Below are 25,184 nucleotides of genomic sequence, written 5' to 3' on the forward strand. Positions count from 1 at the left end.
ACGAAGAGAACGCTCTACCATTGAGCTACCATGACCGGTTGTAATTAATTACATAACTTTAAAAAAAATTACATAACTTCGTTGAATCTCAAAGTATTCAATTCAAACAGGGGATGCTGACTCCTCCTAGGCACCTGCTCCCACCCCTGGTGTGTTCAGGGGTCCGTGTTTGCCCAACTCTCTATTTTATATTGATCACTGTTCGTTATGTTCACCTTTCGTTCAATTCAAACAAAGGACTGATTGATTATATCTTGTTTTACGTCTCACTCGAGATTTTTTCACTCATATGGAGACGTCACCAAGACCGATGAGAGCTTCAAATTTGAGCATATGCTCCGCGCTTACAGTCATTGAGCAGTGAGGTTTTTTTTTAGCATGCCACACCTCCTGTGACACGGGGCATCCGTTTTTAAGGTCATCTCCGAGGACCCCTGACATTCACACCTGATGCTAAACATTTGGCGATGGAACTGTCAAAGAAAGGAATCCCTCTGAAATAAAAATGCTTTGTGTTCACTTTGAACGAAAATATGTATTGTATCGCAAGTGAGAGAATAGAAGAGATCCGAGGGCCGCACGCTCATTGAACACAATCACATCGATCCTGCTGCTCTTTAGAAGATTTTGAAAAGATCTTTACACTATTTAATCCCATAACACATTTTGACTCCATTTTAATTACCCCAGCCTAGTCCAATAAGGTTATGGAACTTGAATCCACCTAACGTCAATATCTATATGATTAACATAGCTTTGCTGTTCTGAGAAGAAGTCATGTAAAAAGACAAATTGCGACAAACAATAGGTACGTGTTTTTGTTTAGAATACCCGTGTAAAACATACATCTAACTCTCCTATTGTAGCCCACCATACTGACATCATTTCCTTAATTAATTCTCATCATTTTTAAGTTCTACTGATGAAAGGTGAAGATAACGAGCAGTGACCAATCTCATAACTAATATAAGCAATACAAAGTAGATAGTTGGGCAAACATGGACCCCTGGACACACCAGAGGTGGAATCAAGTGTCTAGGAGAGTAAGCATCCCCTGTCGACCGCTCACTACCGCCGTGAGCCCTATATCCTGATAATTCTTCTGTGAAATTCAACGGTAATTTTACACTCTTCTAACAAAGAATTCAAAATTACTATTGGTATTACGGGTAGCTTTATACATCTTTTATGCCATTATCTCGTAGTTACGGGGATGAAAAAAGTGGGTGGGAGTATAATGATGAAAGGAAATGCATTAGTCACGAGTACAAATTTCATATCAATACATATTAAGCAAACCATTTGAAAGATATAAACGGGACATGTATTTTACAAGAAAAAAGAATTCAAAATGAACATGCAAATTCACAGTGGTTCGCTTTTCAGCAAAGAGAACAAGAGTACATGTACCTTTAACGATACAACATACACCCGTTAGACATTCAGTGCAATATTTGTATCCATGATGAGAACAGGTCAGAAAGTATTTGACTTACCTTTAGCCCTAAAGTAGGTCACAATGCACCAACCAAGTTGGTTGATTGATTGTTTCTTGTTTAAAGGGCTTCAAAGTTAGGCCTATGCTCGACGCTTACTGAATCAGTTGTGTATCGAATCAGTTGAGACATATACACCATATGCAGGTGATAATGGAATATTGCTACATGAATATGGGAAGTTAGCGATGGAGAAGCTGAAATCATCCCGTTTGTCATACAGTTGAGTTGTTAGTTTGCCGTTAATAAATACTTTCAATAAAATATTGGTGTCTTTTATTTGGAGGTAGCAGGGATTTATTGAATCGACATATAAAGGAAAATTATCATTGTTAATAGATGAAACGTCCTCGATATATCTAAATGTCGTATTGAAGGTCACAGCAAGGTAAGTTTTCTTTTTATGTACAAGTTTGTGAATAAATTATGCTTCTTAAGAATATATCAACTAACAAAGGAGCATAATTCCTTCCAATGGGAATTCCAACAGGCTGTTGGAAGACCCCATTTCGAAAGACTGCGAAGTCAATGAGGAACTCCAGCAAATTTTTAATTTTAACTTCAGAGTAGTTGTGCGTGAATTACGAAGTAATTTTGTAGATGACTAATCACTAAATATGAGTATTTACGTTTTCCATTTTTCTAGAAGAAGCAACTGTCTATAATGTCAAAATTCTAGTCTTTAATTTATCGTGAGGAATGGTTGTGTGAAATGTCGAAAAGTCATACGTTTTGATGTTTGTTGAATTGAGATAAGCTTTGCGATTTCAAGTTTTCTAAAAGTTCTTTAGAATTTTTTAGAATCCACATTTGATTTACACCATTTGTGGCATATGTAGTGGCACAGTACGAATGAGAGACATATACACCATATGTAGGTGATAATGGGATATTGCTACATAAATATGGGGCGTTGACAGTGGAGAAGCTGAAGCAATCCGGTTTGTCATAAAGTTGAGTTGTTCGTTTACCATTAAGATCTATCTTCAATAAAATATCCAAATATGAAGCAGATGTGAAAAACCGTAGTGTCTTTTACTTCGAGTTCACTGGGATAACTTGAATCAACATGGGAATGAAAATGAGTGTTGTCAACGGATTAAACGTCGTTGATATATCTATTTGTCGAGTTGAAGGCCATAGCTAGAGGGTTTTTTATGTATACCTAGAAGCTTTTGAATAAATTCTGCCTCGTAAGAATATAAAAATGGGTCACCTGGTAAAGGAACACAGTATTACGCAATTTCGGAGATATCAGCTCTTTTGTGATGGGGGTACGTTCAGTATTCTGTTGAACGCTTGGGTGGGTACATGATGTATACATATATACATGTAGTACATTGTATAGACTAGCTGTGTAAATAAGGGTAAAAGTTTTGAAAGCGTAAATTGTGTTTATATCAGCCGTTAGTATACTCGTACATTAAGCTGACTATATCAAGAATAAATTGTTTAAATCATGCCATTAAATGAAATATGAAAATATTATTTATTTCTTCTTCTACATGAATACTCAGAGAAAGATGATGATTGCCGATTTTCGTTCGAGCTATTTTATTACCAATACTTATAAACTTCCTAAACCTTGGTGTACCTGCAGTTCGGGTGGTTGCATGACGTCTCTTAATCATCCTTTAGGCAATATATGAACGCAGCGATAAGTTTCTACTTCGCCTCAGTTAATATTTTGGTGAGCAGCAAAGACAGGGGTTTGATAGAAGATTTATTGAATTAAGCAATCTATTTCCGTTTGTAAGGGTTTTTATGATGTTTTGGATCCAGTATACATGTAGGTAAGGTAACTCACATTCGTTCGTCCCATTGACTGTGATATTAAATGTATTTATACCTGATGCATGATTTTGAAATGGAACTTTTATTATTGTTTACCCCCCCCCCCCCGAATGTTCACTCATAAGGAGATGTCACCATTGCCGATGAAGGGCTGCAAACTTTAGGACTATGGTTAGCGCTTACGGGTTTTGGGCCTGCTTTCACACGGGACCTCGGTTTTTTGCGGCCTTATCCGGACGACCTCCCCATTTAGTCGCTTCTTACGACAAGCAAGGGATACCGAGGACCTATTCTAACCCAAGAGAACTTTGAACCTCAATAGGATTACCAAAGGAGGAATTAATGCAGTTACGTTTCGCCAATTAGGACTATCCACAATTTGCGGAATGAAACGGAACCTTTCAAGATATTTTTTTTTAAAAATGTCAATGAAAAGTCTAACAGTTCTGTGGATCATCTTTTTTTAAAAAAAAACACCATTTTATCAGCGGAAACCTCATTGCGTTTATTCACTAAATTACACAAACAAATGCATTGATGATAAATTGATGAAAATAAAGACTAAAACATTATCAAGTATCAGTCGCCAGTTTCAATGTTTTATATCATTCAGTCATTCATTAAACAAAAACACGCATCTTTAATCACTTTCGCCTGGGTGTTACAGTCGAGTTGACCAACCAGGCTCTAGTAGCTAGTTTTAAGGCTTTGAATTATATCAGTCATATAAAACAATTAAATATTTTTAGATCAATAAATCGTTTAGCTACCTTTGAAGTACATGTACAATATTCATCTCATTCTCCAGGCTCGGGAAATATTGTATTGCTCAAGTAGCTAATTAAAAGTAATTTATTGACCTCAAAATATCAATAGCTGTATAGTGAAAGGTGGAGATAACGAACAGTGATCAATCTTAACTCCTAAAAAGAATACAAAACAAGAGTTGGGAAACACGGACCCCTGGACACACCAGAGGTGGGATCAGGTGCCTAGGAGGAGTAAGCATCCCCTGTCGACCGGTCACACCCGCTGTGGGGCCCTATATCTTGATCAAGTAAACGGAGTAATCCGTAGTCAAAATCAGTGTGCCTAAAAATCGGTATGAAACGCGTCAGACAGCATTTGACCCAATGATAGGTTGTATTGGCAAACTAGATCGTTATAACAACCAAAGAATTTGCAAAATACTGGTTTTATACGAGACTGTTGAAACCCCTGCAGCATCAACTTGTTTATTAGTAACCTGCCTTAATTTAAAAACTGATCATACGCAGAACAATCTCTTGCGTGTCAATTGAGTTTATAGATATAAACACCCTACGCAGGTGATAATTGGAATATCGCTTACGTAAATATGGGAAATTGATGATTGAGAAGCTGAAGTCATCCCGTTTGTCATAAAGTTGAGTTGTTACATGTAGTTTAAGACTGTGATCTGTTTAATAAGAGTTGATTCGCAAATAAAAACAATTAAAACAAAACAAAAAAGTGGAAAACCATTACATTTATATTTCTTTTTATGATATTTTTAAAAATGTGTATATTAAGAAAATTGCAGGTATCATATTTATCAAAACTAGCTGTTTAAAAACTATCAAAAAACATATACTTTTTTTGCAATAAAATAATCCAAAATCTGATAAGAGTGAAGCTTTTTTTTTTTCACGTAAAAACTTTGTATACTGAACATTGCAATAAAATCAAAGGACAGAGGTAGTACAACCAAATGGGTGAAAAATGCAACAAAGCCTTGTGTGTTTGATATTGGTAGGATTGGTTAACTATGTATTGCGAACCGATTGGTGCCTGTAGTATCTGCCATAATACTATCTATCTCATTGCGATCCAGCCTCATCCTCCAACACCTCCCAAATGCACCAACATAGTGAAGTTGAAATAAATATAAATAAATAATGACCATTGTGTACCAACACGTCTGATAACTGTGGTACTGTCTTTTGATGGCCGGACACATACATGTGGTCATAGGTCATAAATCATAATGATATAAAGAAGCAGCTTATATTTATCAAAACTAAATAAAAAGATAAAAAATAAAATGAATTATATTTTTATTTATTTAATATTTTTTAATAATAATTTTTATTTAATTTATGAAATAAGTAATTTAAAATTAAAAAAAGAAAATAATAAGTAAATTAAAATTTGATATTTAAAATATTTTTTATTTATCTGGATTTTAACAGAAAGTAATAATTAGTAATATTAGTAACAGGTAATATTAATAGGGATGTAGGTATGTATATACATGTGAAATAACTAAATTATATACAGAAAAGAATTAGGGTAGGGTCGCCAAAGAAAATGTTCATAATAGAGTGCCACTAGTTATTAGTTGTAAATTGTGCCAGACAAGAATTTTGAGGTCGTCGTCAGGTGCTACACCTCAGACCCTGTACCATGTTTCTGTAGCTAGATCTTGCCGTAGCACGACATGGCTCCATAATTCTTATTCGATAGTATGTATTATGTGTATAAAACTGAAGATGCAAAATGTAATAAGTGGTGAGTTAGTACTTCTGTTAAAATTGTATGACAGATAAAATATCAACCATAAGAAGTGGTATACTTAATTACATAAACTATCGATTTAATCAAATAATGAAAATATAGAATAGATGCAAAATCACAAATCGCACACATCCGACAAGCTTACATATATTTAATATAATAGTATGCAGCAGGCCTGCATACATACAAACTGCGACATTGCATCTAAATGGTTGTCATAAAAGGAGAAGTTTACAAAATACACACGTATAACAACATACCTGAATTTTATGTATATTTGCATATATTTATAATATACCTGAATTTTATGTATAGCTGCATCTATACTTTAAAGACCCCCCCAAAAAACACCGTACGGTTTCTCCACGGATCAGTGAATTTGGGCAGAGCTTATCCATGGTCAATGTTATTTACCTGGAATTTACCTGGCCAAGAGATCGGTTGTTGTGTATATTTTTAAGATATACACAGGAAACTTCTCAGGTTATCACAAATTATGCTTAGTGTCTTCATTTGTGCCAAAAAAAAAAAATTAAAATTTCTACCTACATGCATACCGCATTTCTATTTCCCGTAAACCTTCAAACTTGGTCATATTTATGTATTACAGATAACAGCTTTAGCCCATTTCTAAACCTGTGCTTTTTAAAACTTCTAATTAAACTGTTATATATCGTATATAAATAATTTCCTAAATATAATATTACCCGGCGTTTCCGGGCACTTCCTGGTGTCCTGGGAGTTCGCGGTGTCGTGGGTGTAGTAGGTAAAATATCCATGTTTCGAGAGAATGAATAAATCCAAGTAGATCTGTGTACATGTACAACCAAATGAAAAATGATCAAGATACCCCTCAATATGGGCCGCCTGTAGGGTTTCTGTGGCTGTAGTGTTTGTGTAATGGTAGTATCCCAAACAGAAGCTGACACGAAGTCTACCCCCCTCCTCCCTCTCTCTTTAGGGTTTCTGTGGACGTAGTGTTTGTGTAACGATGATATCCCAAACAGAAGCTGACACATAGCTACCCCCCCTCTCCTTTACTCTCAATCATTGACTAAATTAGTCATTATTGTCATACGTATGCAACACTATTGTCATGCCATATCATTTCATCTATCCTTATTATTTCTAGTTTTACACATTTCTCTCTTTACAAATATATAAAAAAAAACTCTCTCTCTCTCTCTCTCTCTCTCTCTCTCTCTCTCTCTCTCTCTCTCTCTCTCTCTCTCTCTCGGCGGCTTATCATTGATCACCACACAGGTAAAATTTGGGGGCGTTAACTTAAAGTTGGGTCTTTAACTAGATGTTTATATAAACTAATACGATAAAAACGCAAAGTTTATATTTATAATATTAATATGCTACCATACTTATATCTAAAGGTTTACATACTGATAAACATATAGTTATACACGATAGAAAACCCGAATTATATGCTTAGTTGTTTATATAAGTATAACACATGTAGTTGTTTCTATATTAATAAACATATAAAATTTAACATTAGAATTATAATGCTTAGTGGTTTCCATACTTATAAACACACGAAATTGTTTACATATTTGTAAACATGCAGGATAAAACCTTAGTTATACATATATAAGTAAAACTTTTTACTCACCAACCGGAAGGAAACTTACAAATGATATTGGTAGCAAATTGAAGATGGCAAATGAATAGATTAGTTACATGGCAGCCGATGTGAAGACGCTCATACGACGTAATTTGTGATATTGTGACGTTTCACCCACTGAAACCACAGTATGGTGGCCTATTATATCAATAATAAGCAAAATAGAAGGTTAAGTTAATGAGTGAAAGGTGAAGATAACGAACAGTGAATGCATTGAATACTGAATAAGCATAAATCATCAATGGAATTATAAGGACATTGAAATAATTAAAATTTAAATAGCAAAATAAGTTAACATGATGATATTTGGATTGGGAACAAAAAAAGACTGTTAGTTTGCCCCCCCCCCCCCCCCTGTGTGTTATAATGTTGCATTGTTGTGGCAACAGCATTAATAAAAGGTGAAGATAACGAACATTGATCAATCTCATAACTCCTATAATCAATACAAAATAGATAGTTGGGCAAACAGTGACTCCTGGACACAGGAGAGGTGGGACCAGGTGCCTAGGAGGAGTAAGCATCCCCTGTCGACAGCTCACACCCGCCGTGAGCCCTATATCCTGATCAGGTAAACGGAGTTATCCGTTGTCAAAATCGGTGTGCCAAGAATGGTCTAACAATTGGTATGATACAATGTCCTTAAAACAGTTGCAAATGTTTATGAAACAACCTATTTACAACCTTTATCAATCGTTACCAAATTGCAGATTTATTTGGTCTGAAATTTTGCCTCGCACTTATTATCGTCACATGTTCTCTTTAACTTCTGTAGAAAAGTCCCGCAAGAGAATAAATAGTGCGATGAACACATTCATAATCCAAAGGGGCAGAGGATATATTTCATACCCAGATCTTAAGTCTTCTTTCCCTGTTTTGTATCGAGATGGGGTTCATCTAACCGCTACTTGTCAGGTATTTTCTTTCAATGCCATCCAAGGGAGCTTTACACTTTCTCATGGAAGATGCACAACACTCCCCTCTGCAACAGTTTGTTAAAGCCAGTTGATTAGTTAATTGGCAGTTTGTCATGGCATTGGCCAAAATTTGCTGCATGGGGCGGATGTCTTCGTGCATCTTGCTCCAAAGCAGGTACTCGTCGACATATGGCCAAAATTTGATATTTGATTGATTGATAGTATATTGTTTAACGTCCCTCTCGAGAATATCTCACTCATATGGAGACGTCACCATTGCCGGTGAAATCCGTCCTAGGTTTCTATTGTTTTCCAGTGTCCCGGGGCAATATTTGGGCTTTTGTAATTTTCTCATTTTCATTGAACTTGCTACGCCTTACACATTGAAAAAGTCGGTGTAGATCATTGTCATTGTGGAAAGTTGTCATTGTGCGACTGGGGGGGGGGGTGAGGGGGGGGGGCTCCGTGGCCGAGTGGTTAGAGCATCACGCTCCAAATCACACGGCCTCTCACCTCTGTCGGCGCGAGTTCGAATCCAGCTCGCGCCAGAAAGTGAGAAAGTTTCCCAGTTTACTTTCAGTAGGTCGGTGGTCTCTTCCTAGATACATTGTATCTGGGTTCTGTCTTCCACCAATAAAAACTTGGCGTCACCAGATAACTGAAAAGCTGTTGAGTGTGGCGGAAAACATCAATCAATGTGGGACTAACCAATTATATGCTTAATAGTTACATCCATTTCATTGTTTAAACACTCGCTTACCCTAATTGTTCATATCATTGTTCAGTGAATCATTTGATTTATATATTAAGCCATGACAAACACTGCGAACTGTCTTTGTGATTTATTCTGTCGACCTCATTAAAGTTAATTCCTTGTGAGTTAACTCTCGTTATGGAGACCAGCAATTCACTGTTACTTGTGCATGTACAACGAACGATAACTCGCGCTGAATGCGTGATATTTGGTACCTAGTTTTACCTCATCACCACAGCCTGCACACTACTTGTGCTTTCGTTTGGAATCTGTAGCTGCTGCAGACGACACCCTCTCACCCAACCCAATTTTTGATATTTATTTATGTTTGCTGTTGCATATCTCTTTCTCGTTTCAGGTTTTGGCGGTTCGCCAGCGTTATTATATCTACTTTACTCAACCACAAACGTCGTAGCTTGATACAGGATGGGCTGTGTTTTCGAACTAGTGAGATTTTATAGTTGAATTGATCTAATTTTGATCTTTGCAGTCCTCCCTAGATTCCTGTTGGTTTCCAGGGTCCGGGGCCAATAATTGGGGTTTTGTTATTTTCTCATTTTCATTGAACTTGCTACCCCTTACACTATTGAGAAAGTCGGTGTAGATCATTGTCATTATGTAGCGTTTTCATTGTACGACTAACTAATTCTATGTCTAACGTTACATCCATTTCATTGTTTAAACACTCGCTTACCCTAATTGTTCATATCATTGTTCAGTGAATCTTTTGATTTATATATTAAGCCATGACAAACCCTGCCAAACAGTCATAGTGATTCATTGTGTCGACATAATACAAGAAGATCACGCACAAGTTCTAAATTAATTTAATGACAAGTTTGTGGAAGATTTTGGAAACATGTAAGTATAATGTATAAATTGCAGATATTTGTGCACTGTTTGAATGTCAGGTTTTAGATTATACACATCTTTTTCCGTTCTCCACATTTTCTGTTACTTCGTATCTAAACAGATTACCTTACTTGCAACGCAGCAATAATCAAAGAAAGAATTAACATCCCAATAAACTGTTTTTCGCTAAATCATCGCTTTGGCAGTGTCTTTGTCGACACTTGTTTTAAAGTATTGATCAATATTAGTTCTAAGATGGCTGAGTTATATTTATCGAATTAAAGAAATATTTCATTCTAATGAAAAATTGAAGATAATAGTGATCAATTTCATAAATCCTATAAAGAATACAAGATGAAGAGAAGGGCAAACCCGGAGCCCTTCACATATCAAAGGTTGCATCGAGTAAGCATCCCCTATTGACCGTTCACACCCGCCGTGAACCCTGTATCTTGATCAGATCCGTAGTCAAAATTAGAATGTAAAGAACATTATTTTTATTGATACTTAGCCCTAACATTGTAGGTAGCATGTTCCTCAAAACTAAGTATTAACTTATGAATGTTTTTCCTTCACATTTACCCATGAAAATATTCCCTTGACATTGACAAAACAAGCATTTTCTTTCACCATAAGGAACATATGAACCAGTGTTTTAGTAGCAGTCTTTAGCCTTCTCACAATTTTAAGGTGTTGGATGAACGGAGAGACACAGATAAATTTTTATGTAACCTTTAAGATTACTCGGAATTAAGGAACATTCTGGTGATAGTTTTCTAACGTCTGGATTTGATCATCTTCCGTTACAAGTATACCTATAAACAATTAAATGACAAATTTTAAATGCTGGAATATCAGATAATTGTTATCTTGTTATGATGATGATATAATAACGAAATCATGGCTGAATATGTACTACTAGAATAAATTAGATATACTATGTTTAGACAATTTGTTAAATGCAAACAGGGGATACTTACCCCTCATAGGCACCTGATCCCACCTCTGGTATATCCAGGGTTCCGTGTTTGCCTAACTCTCTATTTTGTATTGTTAATAGGAGTTAGGAGATTGATCACTATTCATGTCTATCACTAAGCCACGTTTTCCATTTCTGTTGAAAAAGCAACTGTCTATGATGTCAAAAACATTAGACTTTAATTTATCGTGAGGAATGGTCGTGTAAAGTGTGGAATAGTCATACGTTTTGATGTTGTTGATTTGAGAAAATTTTGCGATTTCAAAGAAATCCTTTAGATTGTTTTTAGAATCCACATTTGATTTACACCACTTCTGACATATGTAGGCGCACAGTAAGTTTGAAAGTTTCTCCTTCATAGCTGTTAATATTTTCGTGAGGAGAAAAGATAGGGGCTTAGTAGAATACTTATTGAATCCAGCAATGTATCTATGTAAAGGTATTTATGAAGTTTAGGAATCCAGTGTAGGTACGGTAAGTCATATTCATCCGACCCATTGACTGGAATATTAAATGTGTGTAAAACTGAAGCATGCATTTGAACAGTTTCATATTTAGAAACGGCAGTTGGAGTATAAGTACGATTAATACCAAAAGTGGAATTAATGCCAAGTTCGTTGAAAATACGGTTGTAATAATGAGCCTTACAAACAAAGACAATGTTGTTACAAGATTTGTCAGCTGGAACCAAAACATTCCTCGTGTAATCTATCTACAGCTTTTATCACTTTTGGGTTACTAAACACAGAATGATAGATGGTACGTACTTTTATTTTAATGTGACTAATATTTAGTGTTCGTACTTTTTATGCCCACGAGATCGAAGATCGAGGGGGCATATTGTTTTTGTCCTGTCCGTCATTCTGTATTTCTGTCATTCTGACTGAAACTTAAACCTGGCTAATAACTTTTGAATAGTTTTAATATTTCACATCAGTAGTTCTTGTCACAAGACCTTTCCATGGGTACCAACATTTTTTACCCTGTGACCTTATACTTGGTGTTTGACCTACTCTTTGAAAACTTTAACTTTACCAATAACCTTTGAACAGTAAGAGCTAGATCTTTGATATTTCACATCAGTAATCCTTGTGATAAGACCTTTCCATGGGTACAAACCTTTTGACCTTGGTATTTGATCTACTTTTTAAAAAATGACATTGGTCTTAACTTCTACATGCATACGGTAAATTTTTTAGCTTTCATATTGTACATGAGCATTTCTTGTGACAGGATCTTTCTACTGGTACCAAGATATTTGTCCATTATCAGGGGCATTTGTGATTCACAAACACATCTTATTTTACCTGTAAATATTTACAATGCTAGACATGATGCTAGTTTTGCAAATTTATTTAAGGGTGTACTCTCGTGGTACTTTTACCGCGAGTGAGTCTCCATACTTTTTAAAGTCGTAACTATGGGGATGTGTGTGTTTTATTTTGTATGCACAAAGAAGAACATTAATATTTGTTTTTATTTGTAAGTAATGTTAATAAACTAACAAAAAATTAATTAAAACATGACAATTTTTACTTATTTTCTCATTTTACGACAGTCATGATGACGTTACGATTGTAAACAAACTCGAGCTCGAAGACGCACACTGTATACGTACGATGTCGCATTTAGTCTATTCTAAAGCAGTCCAGAAACATACATGGGAGATTCGTTAGAAGTAAAACGGCAGTTATAGATCAGTCTGCATCCGATATTCTCACAAGTGAGTGGCAGACAAAGAAAATTACAGACAAGCAGGCACAACCACACACATGGTGACACAGTACGTGTACTGTACAGTGTCAGACGAGAGGGGGAAATGGAAGAATGTTAGCGATATAGTACCCGAATCTGAGGCTGCTGATATAGTATTGAATGAATTTGTAAGTTTTTCAATATTCAAGAATTTTTTTATGAAAATAAAATCTACAAACTATGTAGATATGTACCTAAATTGATCTGCGATCTTCCCGATCCCGCCTAGTTGGTCATGAGCGAATCTCGCTCCTAACGTTCAATGTATCATTATTGAAGCATCATTTTGATTAAAAAGTGTAATCTATATCATTGTTTTTAAAAAAAAAACACGCCAAAGTATACAGCGAATTTAATTCATGAAAAAGAGTTCAAAGAGAAAAGGGGGGTTTCTCCCATCTAGAGAATTATGGCGCGCCATTCGTGTACAAATTAGTTAAAACTAAAGATAATTTTGTTGACTATATGTACATGTATAGATATGGTTTTCTGGGCTACTAGATCGATAATTTGTTTCTAATCAGTTCTGGAAAATTAAATTATTTCATCAAAATTTTATTTTAATTATTCCTTCAAAGTGTAATTGTAATAGCTTTAGTAATGTTAAACTTTGTTTATAGGGTATTGAAAATGCACATTTAAAAAAAAATGCTTATTAGAAATTTAGCATATATTTCATAAACAGTCATTTATGCACTAACAAATTCATATATAACATTTTGCATAAGAAATTATTTTAGAGTAACAATTTGTTGGGCAAGGCATTAAAACATTATCCCTGGCTAGACAAAAATTCGAGTTAGTTGGTGTATTGGCAGTCTGGTGGTAAATCTAATTGTATATTCTGTTCTATTGTTAAGAATTTACAGTATTGATAGAAATTGAGTTCCAATGTTTTCTTTTTAGCTACATTCATTTGGTAACCACAGTGAGAGGGATGCGTTGTGCTATCATCATATGAAGAACCATACCAGGAAGTGCAGATTTCTTCCTCATGGCCACATGGAAGTTGACTGTTAAAACTAGTTTCTGGATAATAACTCAAGTACTTTGCATTCTATTCAAACCAAATTTGGACATATGGATACATACAGAGACGGGAAGATGCCTATTAATTTTGGGGTCAGAAGGTCAAAGATCAAGGTCACAGTGCATGGAAATTAGAAAATGCTGATGGGGGGGGCATATATTTTACACATTCTGTAGTTATAAATGAATTAGTATTGTATATATGCATATATTATTTATGTTTTCTGATTATTTATCATATAATGAAATAGATATATAGAATTTGTAAATATGAATTGAAAAATACACATTTTATAACAAATCGTATATTGCTATTGTTTAGAATGTAAGTCAGTGTAAGAAGGGGGGTGGGGACACAAAATGGTTCAAATCTTTGTTCCAATGCACACTACCCCACACATTTTTTTTCATTTAAATTAAGCAAAAATATGATTCAAATCTGCATTAGTAATTTCAGAAAACGTTTGATACAGATATTCTCCCTAGGTTGAATTTTTTGATGAAATAGGTCTTCAAATTTGTGTGATATTTTATACAATTATGTTAATTACTACTTGATTTTTTGTAGAATTGGTGATATATTTTATGTAAAAGTTATTGAAATAATCAATTATGCTTAATTTTCATAAAATAAAAGAAAGCCAAGATTATTCTGTCCTTAATATTTGTTTTATAGTATGTTTAATGTGAAAATTGGTGGTTTTCATGAAAAATTAAGTTTCACCAAAGGGGCAACTTTAAGGGGCTGTAATTCTTTAAAGTCCACACTAACATACTCTTTTTTATGTTTTAAATGTCTTTCGGATAAAGATGTATCGGTTAAAATGGTTTATCAAAAAAGTTTGATACTTCTGAAAAAATTCAAACCAGGAGAGAACATCCTTAATAGTGATGACAGATTTATTATTATTGGTTTGGTCAAAGTTTGTACAATGGTAATGTCAATATTTAAAATAAAACCCCAGATTTTCCTTCCACTAGCAACCTGACAATATACTGTACTTATGTTATATTTTAACCATTCATTACCTGTTTTTTATTGTTTGTATTACATGTTTGTACATTTAGGCCTCACGTGAGGCCAAAAAGTGAAATAAAAGTTTCAAAGTTTCAACTTATTTAACACCTTCCTGTTGTGTTTCATTCACTGTGTTCAGTATTGTTGTTGATCGTACTTTTTTGTACTATTGTGGAACCTCGTAGTGAAATAAAAAAAAGTTTCCTTTTCTTTTTAGTATATGCCTCATTTCATTCGTTTTCAATATTGCGCTGATTATTATCATTATTCTATCGCCTTGGGTTTTTAAAACCATACCGAGAATCTATATACATGTACTCCATTGACTTCTCGAGACAATTGAGTTTATTGAATCAGGATTTAGGCCAAGTAATTCATATTTGACAGTGTTGCATTGTCTTACTAATAAACGGTTCAAATATGGACGATTGAAAACTTATAGGGGTTCTGTTCATTGGTTTGTGTAAGGCTTTTGATACAGTCAACCATGAAGTTCTTTTACACAAACTTATGTCGTTTGGAATTTTTCACAATACTTTTAGATAGTTTTAATCATCTCTTTCAAATCTTTGAACTGGATGCCGATTAAGGATTATTTTAATTTTAGAAATGCTGTCTCTGTTCAAGATTTTAAACATTCAAATCCCAAATTACCTATATGTGTATTAATATACAAAAGATGTCAGCTGTCGCCAAAGCGGTCGAATGGTTATATGTCAAATTTATTACCAAGAGCTTTGGTCCTGAAAATTATACGCATCTGCATATCTGTGGAACAAAATATCACCAAATTTTTTTAAACTCTCATTCGGCTGGCATTTCAAAGCTGTGAATGTTTTAATAGAAGAAGCCCTGAAACATTTTTATAAAACTTATTTCATGTTTACGTATTTTATGTTTGTATATGTATTATAAGACAGGAACCACAATGAAAACTAGATATATGCTAATTTTTGTGTCATCTTGAATAAATAAAAGTTATTAGTCCCCTACCGACGAAGTCGAAGGGGACTTTAGGTTTGCGCTCCGTCCGTCTGTCCGTCAGTCCAGTTTTCCGCAAATTTTTCTCTGTTCTTGTAGATATTTATTTTATATTTGGTACGTTGTTTTGCCATAATAAGTTACAGATCAAGTACAAATTTCGTCTCGTACCGTTAATTTTTCACTTAGTTATGGCCCTTGGGCTTAGAAAAGTAGCATGAATTATCAGTTTTGTTGTGCTTGCAGATATTCATTTGATATTTACAGGTCAAGTTTGAATTAGGTACTGGTACTTTGATTTCTCACTTAGTTATGGCCCTTGGACTTAGAAAAATAGCATTGCTTTGCCATAACAAGTTACAGAACTTTGAATATTGTTGTGGCACACTACGCTGTATACTTTTCGAGACTTTTTATACACCGTGTGAAAGGTCATAAACTAATGTACACGGCAGTTACTGATATAATAGTCTGTTAAGAAATATTTTAAAGAAAAATGAATAACATCAGTGCAAAATGCAAAACATGGGCTTGATGGTTTCGTGTTTAAATGTTTAATATTGTTTCTTACTGAAAGTGGTAGGATTATGGGTGTTTTACCGTCATTATCGCCAGTTATTTAAATCCTGGGGTAGTTTCCTACTTTACATATTCTATTAAGGTACATCCGTGATCTATTTATAACAGTCATGCAATGACGTCATACGGTGCATGTTTGTCATGTTGTTATGATACAAACCATTCTCATGTAAACAACCAAAATTATTTAAGAATGTCTGTGTAGGACATATTTTAAAAATTATGCAGTTTGCATGCATAAATGGAGTATGACCTGCCTTACATATATAACATATCCGCGAACTGGTAGGGGACTACATATGTATGTATTGCCATGTAATACTCTCAGAATGTTTGTAATATTAGTATTATTATTATTGCTCAGAAGGTTAGTCTAAACTACCTAACATCATTTTTTGTCCTGCGACCTCTTTAAAAAAAATTGAAAGGTTTATCCCGTAAAGTGAATACCCCATCATCTCGAAACCTATCAACAGTTTGTTAAACGTTGTAGAACACAAAATTTAGATAAATACAAGATGCATTAATGATTTGATGATTCCAGGTTTTAGAAGCCAGTCTCGTAAATAAGGGGTCAAATCAATCGACGACCACAACTTCTACACCATGTTGCCGATGCCGCATGTTTAGTTTTGTTTTCGAACGATTAGAAAAGCCTTTGTCTAATTGGCTCCGTCTCGAGCTTATGTTTTGAATGATGACTGGTGCAAAGGGTTAGTGCGAGGTAACGAATCAATAACCCTTGACTTTTGAAGATCCCTTGATTCATGACATTTACATTTTTGGTAAAGGACTGTCTACTTCTTCTAAATATTCATTCTCCCAGATAGCTTCAATTTAGTGTCAATAGCATTCAAGAACGTATTTTTAAAATGATTTACGTATGAACATTATATGCATGTTCCAAGGTCGGCCCCGTTCTGGTGTCAGAACTTCTACCCTGGGGATCATGAAGTTTAAAATTGTGGTAGAGGCATTCCTGCTCTACATCACAATACTTTTAGATTTTTCTTACAAATGTGCAGTGGTAGACAATATTTTTAAAAATTGTCAATTTTTGCCCTGCGCCTTAAGGACTTGAAGTGCAAGGGTCTTGCAATTTACAATTTATGTCACCCTTGTCCCAAAGATGCTTCATATCAAATTTGAAAAGAATTGAAATGGTAGTTATGAAGAAAAAGTGAAATAATGTAAAATTGTTAACACATTTAATCACTGATCACTTTGGCTTTACCCTTATGCCAAAACACCTACCCCTGTGATTATCAAATTTATAATTTTGGTAAAGGACTACCTGCTCTTTTTAAATATCCATTTAGTATCAATAGTACTGAATAAGATGTTATCAAATGTTTTACATATAAACACCATATGCCAAGTTTGGTCCTGCCCTGAAGTCAGAATCGTTACCCCATCGATCATCAAATTTACAATTTTTGTAGAAGACTTCCTGTTCTACATCACTATGCATTTCAGTTTTCTTACACGTTTGCGTTTGTAGAGAAGAATATATTTTTCGAATTGGTCAATGCTTTTGGCAGTTGTTGCTCTGCCCCTGAGCCCCGAAGGGCGCAGGAGTCCTGATATTTACAATTTTTGTCCCGCCCTTGCTCCAAAGATGCTTCATACCACATTTGTAAAGAATTAGAATGGTAGTTATCACGAAGATATAAATGTTCAATTGTTAACGCACGCCTACAACGAACGACGGACGCAGACCAATTCCAATAGATTGCCTGAGTGACTCAGTTGACCTAGCAAAAAGGTTTTCTCTACGTATCAAATTGTTGAAAATGCAGAATAGGTTTTATACAGTTGTGAAATTCCTCAGAACATATGATAAGAGAGAAAAATACAGAAAAAATATTGCCAGGCTTTTCTATGCTTGACAAAAAGCACCCCAAACGTTACAGTTAAGCTGAAAATTCCATCTTTTTTGCGTTACATCGGACTACTGTCACTGTATGAAAATTTATGAAGGAAGTTCTCGTCGCTCTTTCCAGAAATCCATGTACATGAATATAATTGATTTGAAAGTTTCATTTTGTGATAATTATCATTATTTTATTCATTTATAAAGCGCAAAATTACATATAGTTTCTATAAGCTGTCAATAATCTGCTTTTTGTATAGTTTTAATCCAACACGACTTTAAGTCTCGTGTAACCTCAATTTCATTGTCATTATTTCTATGTTCGTCGTATCTTGACGCTATGTCAATCAATGTTCTATATCAGCTTGTTCACATATTGTACCAAAAGAAATTTTATATCATTTCTTCTTTCAGGTTTATCGTGCTGTTACAATTATGCATTCTTGCCATGAGAGTTGCACTTGCGCAGGACACAACACCTCTAGACGAATGTTTTCACAATTCGAATTCCCTTCAGAGAGAGAGTGGAACATTTCAAAATATGATTAGAAACGGAACCAATGTGATATTCATGGACTTAATGTTTTCTGGGGGAACTAATACAGACAATACTGAATTCTTTGAGCAACAAACAATTCAGCGTTGGGTATGGATAGGGAAGAAGTACCAATATGTCCTGGGGTACCCAGAGGATGTAGACGTGTACAGCTTTGGCCTTTTGAAAGTTAAGCAAGAGTCTCTCAGTGTCAATATATCCATCGGCAATTTCTCAGAAGTTTGTAAATCAAACTTTGATATGTATCTTTCAAAATACCTGCTAGACTTGATAGATGAGAACACGACCACTATTTTTGAAGTACCAGATGGGTACCTTTGTCATTCAAACGTCATTGCCGATGAAATACGAGATTTTGTAAGTGATATATCGGGTGTTCAGATTGGATATGATTTTATGTGCATCGAGGATGATAAAGAGGAATTTTCTACGGTTGGAAAATCGTATATAAATAACATTGCCATTTTTATAATTCTGTTGGTATATTCTTTCTACCCGCTTATTATAGAGATATCGTTTTATGTACGAGATACAGAAAACAGATTTGAAATGTACTATATGTCTGACTCGCCTTACAGCCCTGCCAGATTTTGTAGGTGTTTGATCTTTAGCGGAAACAACAAGTACTACGCAGCAATACGCATTATAATTCTAATTACCATTGTTACGTCACTTGTGTATTTACTTAAATCATATGTATATGAGCTATGCAACTGCTCTTTGAAATCCTCAAACAAAGAACAGGATTTTCAACATGCTGAAAACTACTACATCACCTTAAAAAATAACGCGTTGCTCGTCTGGGGCGTTGTCAATTTCTTTCTTCTCAATGTAGCATTGTTATTAAATTCTGATGGTGTACTTGACGCTTTCTTAATCTTTGACTTTACTGGATTATGTAATGGCGATTTCTTCCTGAGACTAATACCAGTGACTGTCTTCTCAAAGGATTATCAAAAATCAATGACTTCGTTAAAAATCCAAAAGTTATCGCTGATTTTAACCTATAAGTTTTGGTCCAACATTTTCTTCATTAACAGCAAAACCTCCAGTTGTGAATTTTATCTCATGCAATCCATCATTACATTTCCTTTAAACGTTATGTTGATCTTATGTAGTACGTTCTGTCCTTTAGTTTGCATTCTTCATGCGTTTTATGTCAGATTCATTTCATTGGTGAGTATGTGTATATTTTCCTTTCCTATGAGTAAGATTTCAGAAACTTACCCTAGCATTACTTGCATTCTTCAATTCATTGGCAATATTTTCATACATGGAGGGGCTCTGGCCTACATAATCACTTCTTACATTTATTCATTCAATATTTTCTTTTACGGTATTAGTTATCTTATTCAGTTTTTATATACTCTACGCTTTTAGCTGTACCTCATTTTTCTGTAGAAACATTTATTTATGTTATATATCTGACATATCTTGTGTTATACATTTTTCGCTATATTTATCAATTTACAAAACTGTACAAAAATCTATTAAAAGAGGTCCTTGATCTGACAGAGGATAAACGCATTCATATAAAATGTTTCAAGGAGATTGTTGACAAGTATTTTCCCCTTCGAGTAGAAGTGTTTTATTTGTGTATAAAGATTATGTTATCTGTTTTATTTTTTTTAATAATATTTGATACCATGCAGAGAGTTGGTTATGTAAAAATTGGAGTCCAACCAGATTTGACTACTTTCATAACACTTCTCTTCCTTTTCGGACCTCCACGAATTGTTGAAGTTCTGCTTGTAACCGACTTTACAAGCAGGGTCCATATGAAGCATTTCGAAATAAAGGAAATTGTCGAGGGAATGCGAAATGTAATGAATGACAACTCTGTTACGACAGTTAATATCTTATCAGAACCAGAAATTAGCCAATTGATGAAATGTGCGCTTTGTAATTGTATATATAGAAAATGCAAAACAAATTTTGAACATCCTAAAATATATGCACCAAAACAATCTGCCAATGATTCAGGCATTGAAGTAAACAGCAAGGAAGATACAGAAAGTGTGACACGTGAAAAGGGCGGGCAAAACTTATGTTGTTCGGAAGATGGTCAAAATTGTTGTTGTTGTTGTTGTCGTTGTTGTTGTTGTCGTTGTTGTTGTTGCTGTGTGCTTCGTTTCATATATACACTGTGTTGTGCGTGTATATGTCCAGTTCATTTGCAAAAATGTCTGTGTTGTCTGATATTAAAAGTAAAAAAGGACGAAAATTCAATCGACGTCAAAACTTATCCTTTTGAAATTGAATGTTGCTGCATCTCACTACCTGGGAATCAAGAGGACACCAATCCTAAAACTTTGGAGGATACCAATCCTAAAACTTCAGAGGACACCAATCCCATCAATCAGGAGGACACCGATCCTATCACTCAGGAGGGCACCAATCTTATTACTCAGGACACCAATCCTATCAATCAGGACACCAAATTTATCGCTCTAGAGGATATCCCTCTTTTAAACACTGAAGAGGACACCGGTGTAGAGGATACTCCACTATAAACTCGATAAGACTCTAAACCATTTAATTTAATTAAATTAATAGGACACCAATCCTAACACTCAAGAGGAGATCAACAATTGTTGGATGTAATGTCAAACATATGTATACATGTCTCCAGAATGAAGTTTGGAGAATTGTTTATTCTACTCGGTCCTTTTTCTTCCGTTTGTTCTGCTTCTTTCTCGTGTCTAAAACTTTTCACGGTAGTTCTCCATAAATTATTGTTGAAAGTAATAGATATTCGATGTGACAGGCGAATGTATCTAGTTGTATTCAAGTTGATGGCGTTGTGGTACATTAGGGGAGGGATAAAATAGAACTCTGTAGGGGAAACTTCATTTCAAAATTCAAGAGAAATAATTTGATAAACATGACAGAGTCTTCGGATTTGAGAAAATAATGACATGAACTACAAATTAGTATCGAGGTGAAGAAACTTCAGTGACTTTGACCTTCTGACGATAAACATGAAACTGATATTTAAACCGAGATCAAGTGACTCAAGTCATCTTGACCTCTGAACATAAAATTAGTATTACTTAAAAAAAACAGGTCTGATAAAGACATAGGATTTTCAAATTGATGAGATCTACAAACTAGTATCCAATGTCCTTGACCTCTGACCTTCAACACAAACATTTATCTTTAACTTTCGAACCGGAATTCATAGAGATGGGGTTTTCAGAAATAATAAGATACAAACAAGTATCAAGATCAAATGACCTTTGAACAGAAAACTCGTATTACTTTCGAGATAAGATTTATAGAGATATGAAATTATAAAAGGGTGCTGTAATCTACTAACGTGGATCTCCAGCGACCTTTGACCTTGATCATACAAAGCCGTATTCTTTTTGCGCTCACGGCCATTGAGCAGGGAGGGCTCTTTATCGTGTCACACTTGCTGTTTTTGAGGTCTCATCTGAATGACCACCACATTTAAACATAGAAAAAGCCCATGTTATACAACTATAGCTAGTACTTCGTTTGGGAAATTTTATGATGGGCAGATTATAATCATATCGTGTCCACTATATAATAAACCCGAAACCCTAAAGACAATCTTGACGTGTCGGAACGGAAAACTAATATCTGAGGAAATGATAACTGATACATTGTGATTTGAATAGAATTCATGCAACTAACATTATCTCTAAGTACCATAGAACACAAAACACGGGCAGCGTTTAAGGTATGCATATATACCATTACCTCAAGGAGGAGTACGCATCCCCTGACGACTGGTCACACCCACCGTAAACCCTATATATGTCATTAGCTCAATGCAGCAGTGGGAACCACGAAGCATGTACATATTTCATGGTATACATGAATTAATGATTTTCTTCTGACTTCATCTAATTGAACTGTACTAGTGGATACTATCGGAGTCACAGTCTTTACGTGCATGGTCATGTACCTGTGGTGTAATTTCTGTGCAACTAACATCAATCACCAAAGCCATATAGTAATTATTTGCTACGCAGACATGTACTCACATACTAAATAGACTTAAAATTTAATTAACACTAATGATGTATTTTCAATATATAATAATATTTCAACAGACTCTTTTGAAGTCTGCCTTTCGCAAATGTTTCGGTCGTTTTGATGATCTTATTTGCAAGTACAACCTGTCACTTGGTCAAATGTTGTCTAACGTTCTTTACACACTGATTATGGATTACTCCATCCACCTGATTAAGATAGAGGACTCGTGGCAGGTATGACCGTCAAACGGGGAATGCTTACTCTTTCTAGACGTCTGGTCCCTCCTCTGGTATTTCCAGGGGTCTTTGTTTACTTTGCCATTGTTTATAGGATTTATTAAATTTATCACCATTTGACAACTTCACTGGGGGTTTTAACTGTAACTGATATAGCTTACATTGGTTAAAATAATGCACTGTCTGGGCATTTCTCAAGATTTTTTCTTGGAATTTTTTGTTTTGTGTGTGTTTTCAAGGATTGATTTTTCTCATTTTCATTCGACGCAGTATTGAAATGTGATGTTTTGTATGCAGTATTGAAATGTGATGTTTTGTATGCAACAACTTTATATGTATATTCGAGTAACATATTCAGACCATATTCAGTACAAAACTCTGTTGTATGTTTACAAATGTCTTCATAAACCTACTCCTGGATATTTCTCCGAATTGATAACAATATGGAAACCGACGAGATCGGAATCAGCCTTTCTGGTTACAGTGTCTGTAACCAGGACAAAGACTTATGGAGAACGGATATTTGAATGACTTCAGCGACACTTTGGAACGGTTTGTCATGTGAAGTTAAGGATGTTTAGAAACTTGACAGTTTTAGAAGAGGTTGAGAGACCCACGTCTTTAGTCAGGCTTTTAATGTATTTTTGATTTTTATGTTTATTTATTTTTGTCCCCTATGAAATTATGCCAATAGAATTTTACCTTTTATTTTTTGTGACGCTCTTTTAGAAATCGAGTATTTTTATGTGTATTTATTATTTTGTGATGCTGTTTTAGAAATCGAGTATATTTATGTGTATTCATTATTTTGTGATGCTGTTTTAGAAATCGAGTATTTTTATGTGTATTTATTATTTTGTGATGCTGTTTTAGAAATCGAGTATTTTTATGTGTATTTATTATTTTGTGACGCTGTTTTAGAAATCGAGTATTTTTATGTGTATTTATTATTTTGTGATGCTTTTTTAGATATCGAGTATTTTTATGTGTATTTATTATTTTGTGACGCTGTTTTAGATATCGAGTATTTTTATGTGTATTTATTATTTTGTGACGCTGTTTTAGATATCGAGTATTTTTATGTGTATTTATTATTTTGTGGGTTTGATGGTTGTATTTTTAGTATATTGTAACGCGCTTTAGAGTACTTTTTATATAATGTAATATAATATACATGTATTTTATCATTTATAGTTGTTTGTTTTAATTCGAGATTATTTCACTGATATTGAGACATCACCAGCTGAAGGTGAAGTACCACACATTTAAATCTATCCATATCGCTCAGAGTCTTGACAGTAAAGGTACTTTATACATGTAATGTCATCGTATGAACGATACAATACCTTGGTTTTTAAGATATTATACGAGAGACCCACAGTCCTTACTTTTATAAGCAGAGTTTTTGGCTACCTATGTTTAACGTATAGATCGGACACAGCCAAGGTACGAGGGGGGTTAGAACCAACGACTTTCCAATAACGAATCGAATGCTATATCCACAGAACCACTTTACTACACCGTTAATTTTACTACATTACCTTGTGTACAATTCAAATTTCGCAGAGCCCATTTTAACATTCAATTTGAATGTTACAACTGCAAGGATGACAAGTTAGCAAGACTCTGTGACCCACATATTTATAAACAATATATATATGTATGATGCATATCTTCTGATTAATGAAATGAAAAAGGTAAGATAACGAATGTATCAAATTAAGGTCAAATACAGGCCCCTGGAAACACGAGAGGTTGGATAAGATTTTATAAACGGGGACATCTCCTGTTGATCGGAGACACCGCCGTAAACATGAGATTCTCACTTCTAAATGTCGAGCGTTTGGCGAAAGGACAATCACTAACTTTGTTTACGACTTAGGTTTGACGCGGTCATGACATGAGTGACCCCCGAACTTGCGACCTCCCGGTTACGAAGCGAACGCTCTACCATGGAGCTACCATGACCGATCGTAATTAATTACATAACTTCGTTGAATCTGAAAGTATTCAATTCAAACAGGGAATGCTTACTCCTCCTAGGCACCTGATCCCACCTCTGGTATGTCCAGGGGTCCATGTTTGCCCAACTGTCTATTTTGTTCGTCTAAGGGAAATGACAATTGGGCAACTCGGAAATCGCTTAATTCCAACTTACTTTTGAAAGACCCAATCACCAAAAAAAAAAA

At 34.8% G+C, this 25,184-nt stretch overlaps 1 protein-coding gene and 1 long non-coding RNA gene across 3 annotated transcripts; both read left to right on the forward strand.

The window, feature by feature from the left end:
* The first annotated feature begins 9,919 nt into the window (after positions 1 to 9,919).
* On the forward strand, positions 9,920 to 24,184 carry LOC125665958 (uncharacterized). 2 transcript variants are annotated; one of them, XM_048898995.2, is made up of 2 exons: positions 9,920 to 9,993; positions 18,613 to 24,184. In XM_048898995.2, coding segments are annotated over exons 1-2 (1,524 nt in total). In that variant the 5' UTR covers positions 9,920 to 9,991; the 3' UTR covers positions 20,135 to 24,184. Both variants share the same exon structure in this region, with proteins under 2 accessions (XP_048754952.2, XP_056007173.1).
* LOC125665968 (uncharacterized) lies at positions 12,539 to 14,870 on the forward strand. Its single transcript, XR_007366429.2, has 2 exons — positions 12,539 to 12,846; positions 13,625 to 14,870. It is a non-coding gene; the product is annotated as an uncharacterized LOC125665968 (long non-coding RNA).
* Positions 24,185 to 25,184: the final 1,000 nt, after the last annotated feature.

Source organism: Ostrea edulis, chromosome 10, assembly GCF_947568905.1.
Source record: "Ostrea edulis chromosome 10, xbOstEdul1.1, whole genome shotgun sequence".
NCBI lineage: Eukaryota > Metazoa > Mollusca > Bivalvia > Ostreida > Ostreidae > Ostrea > Ostrea edulis.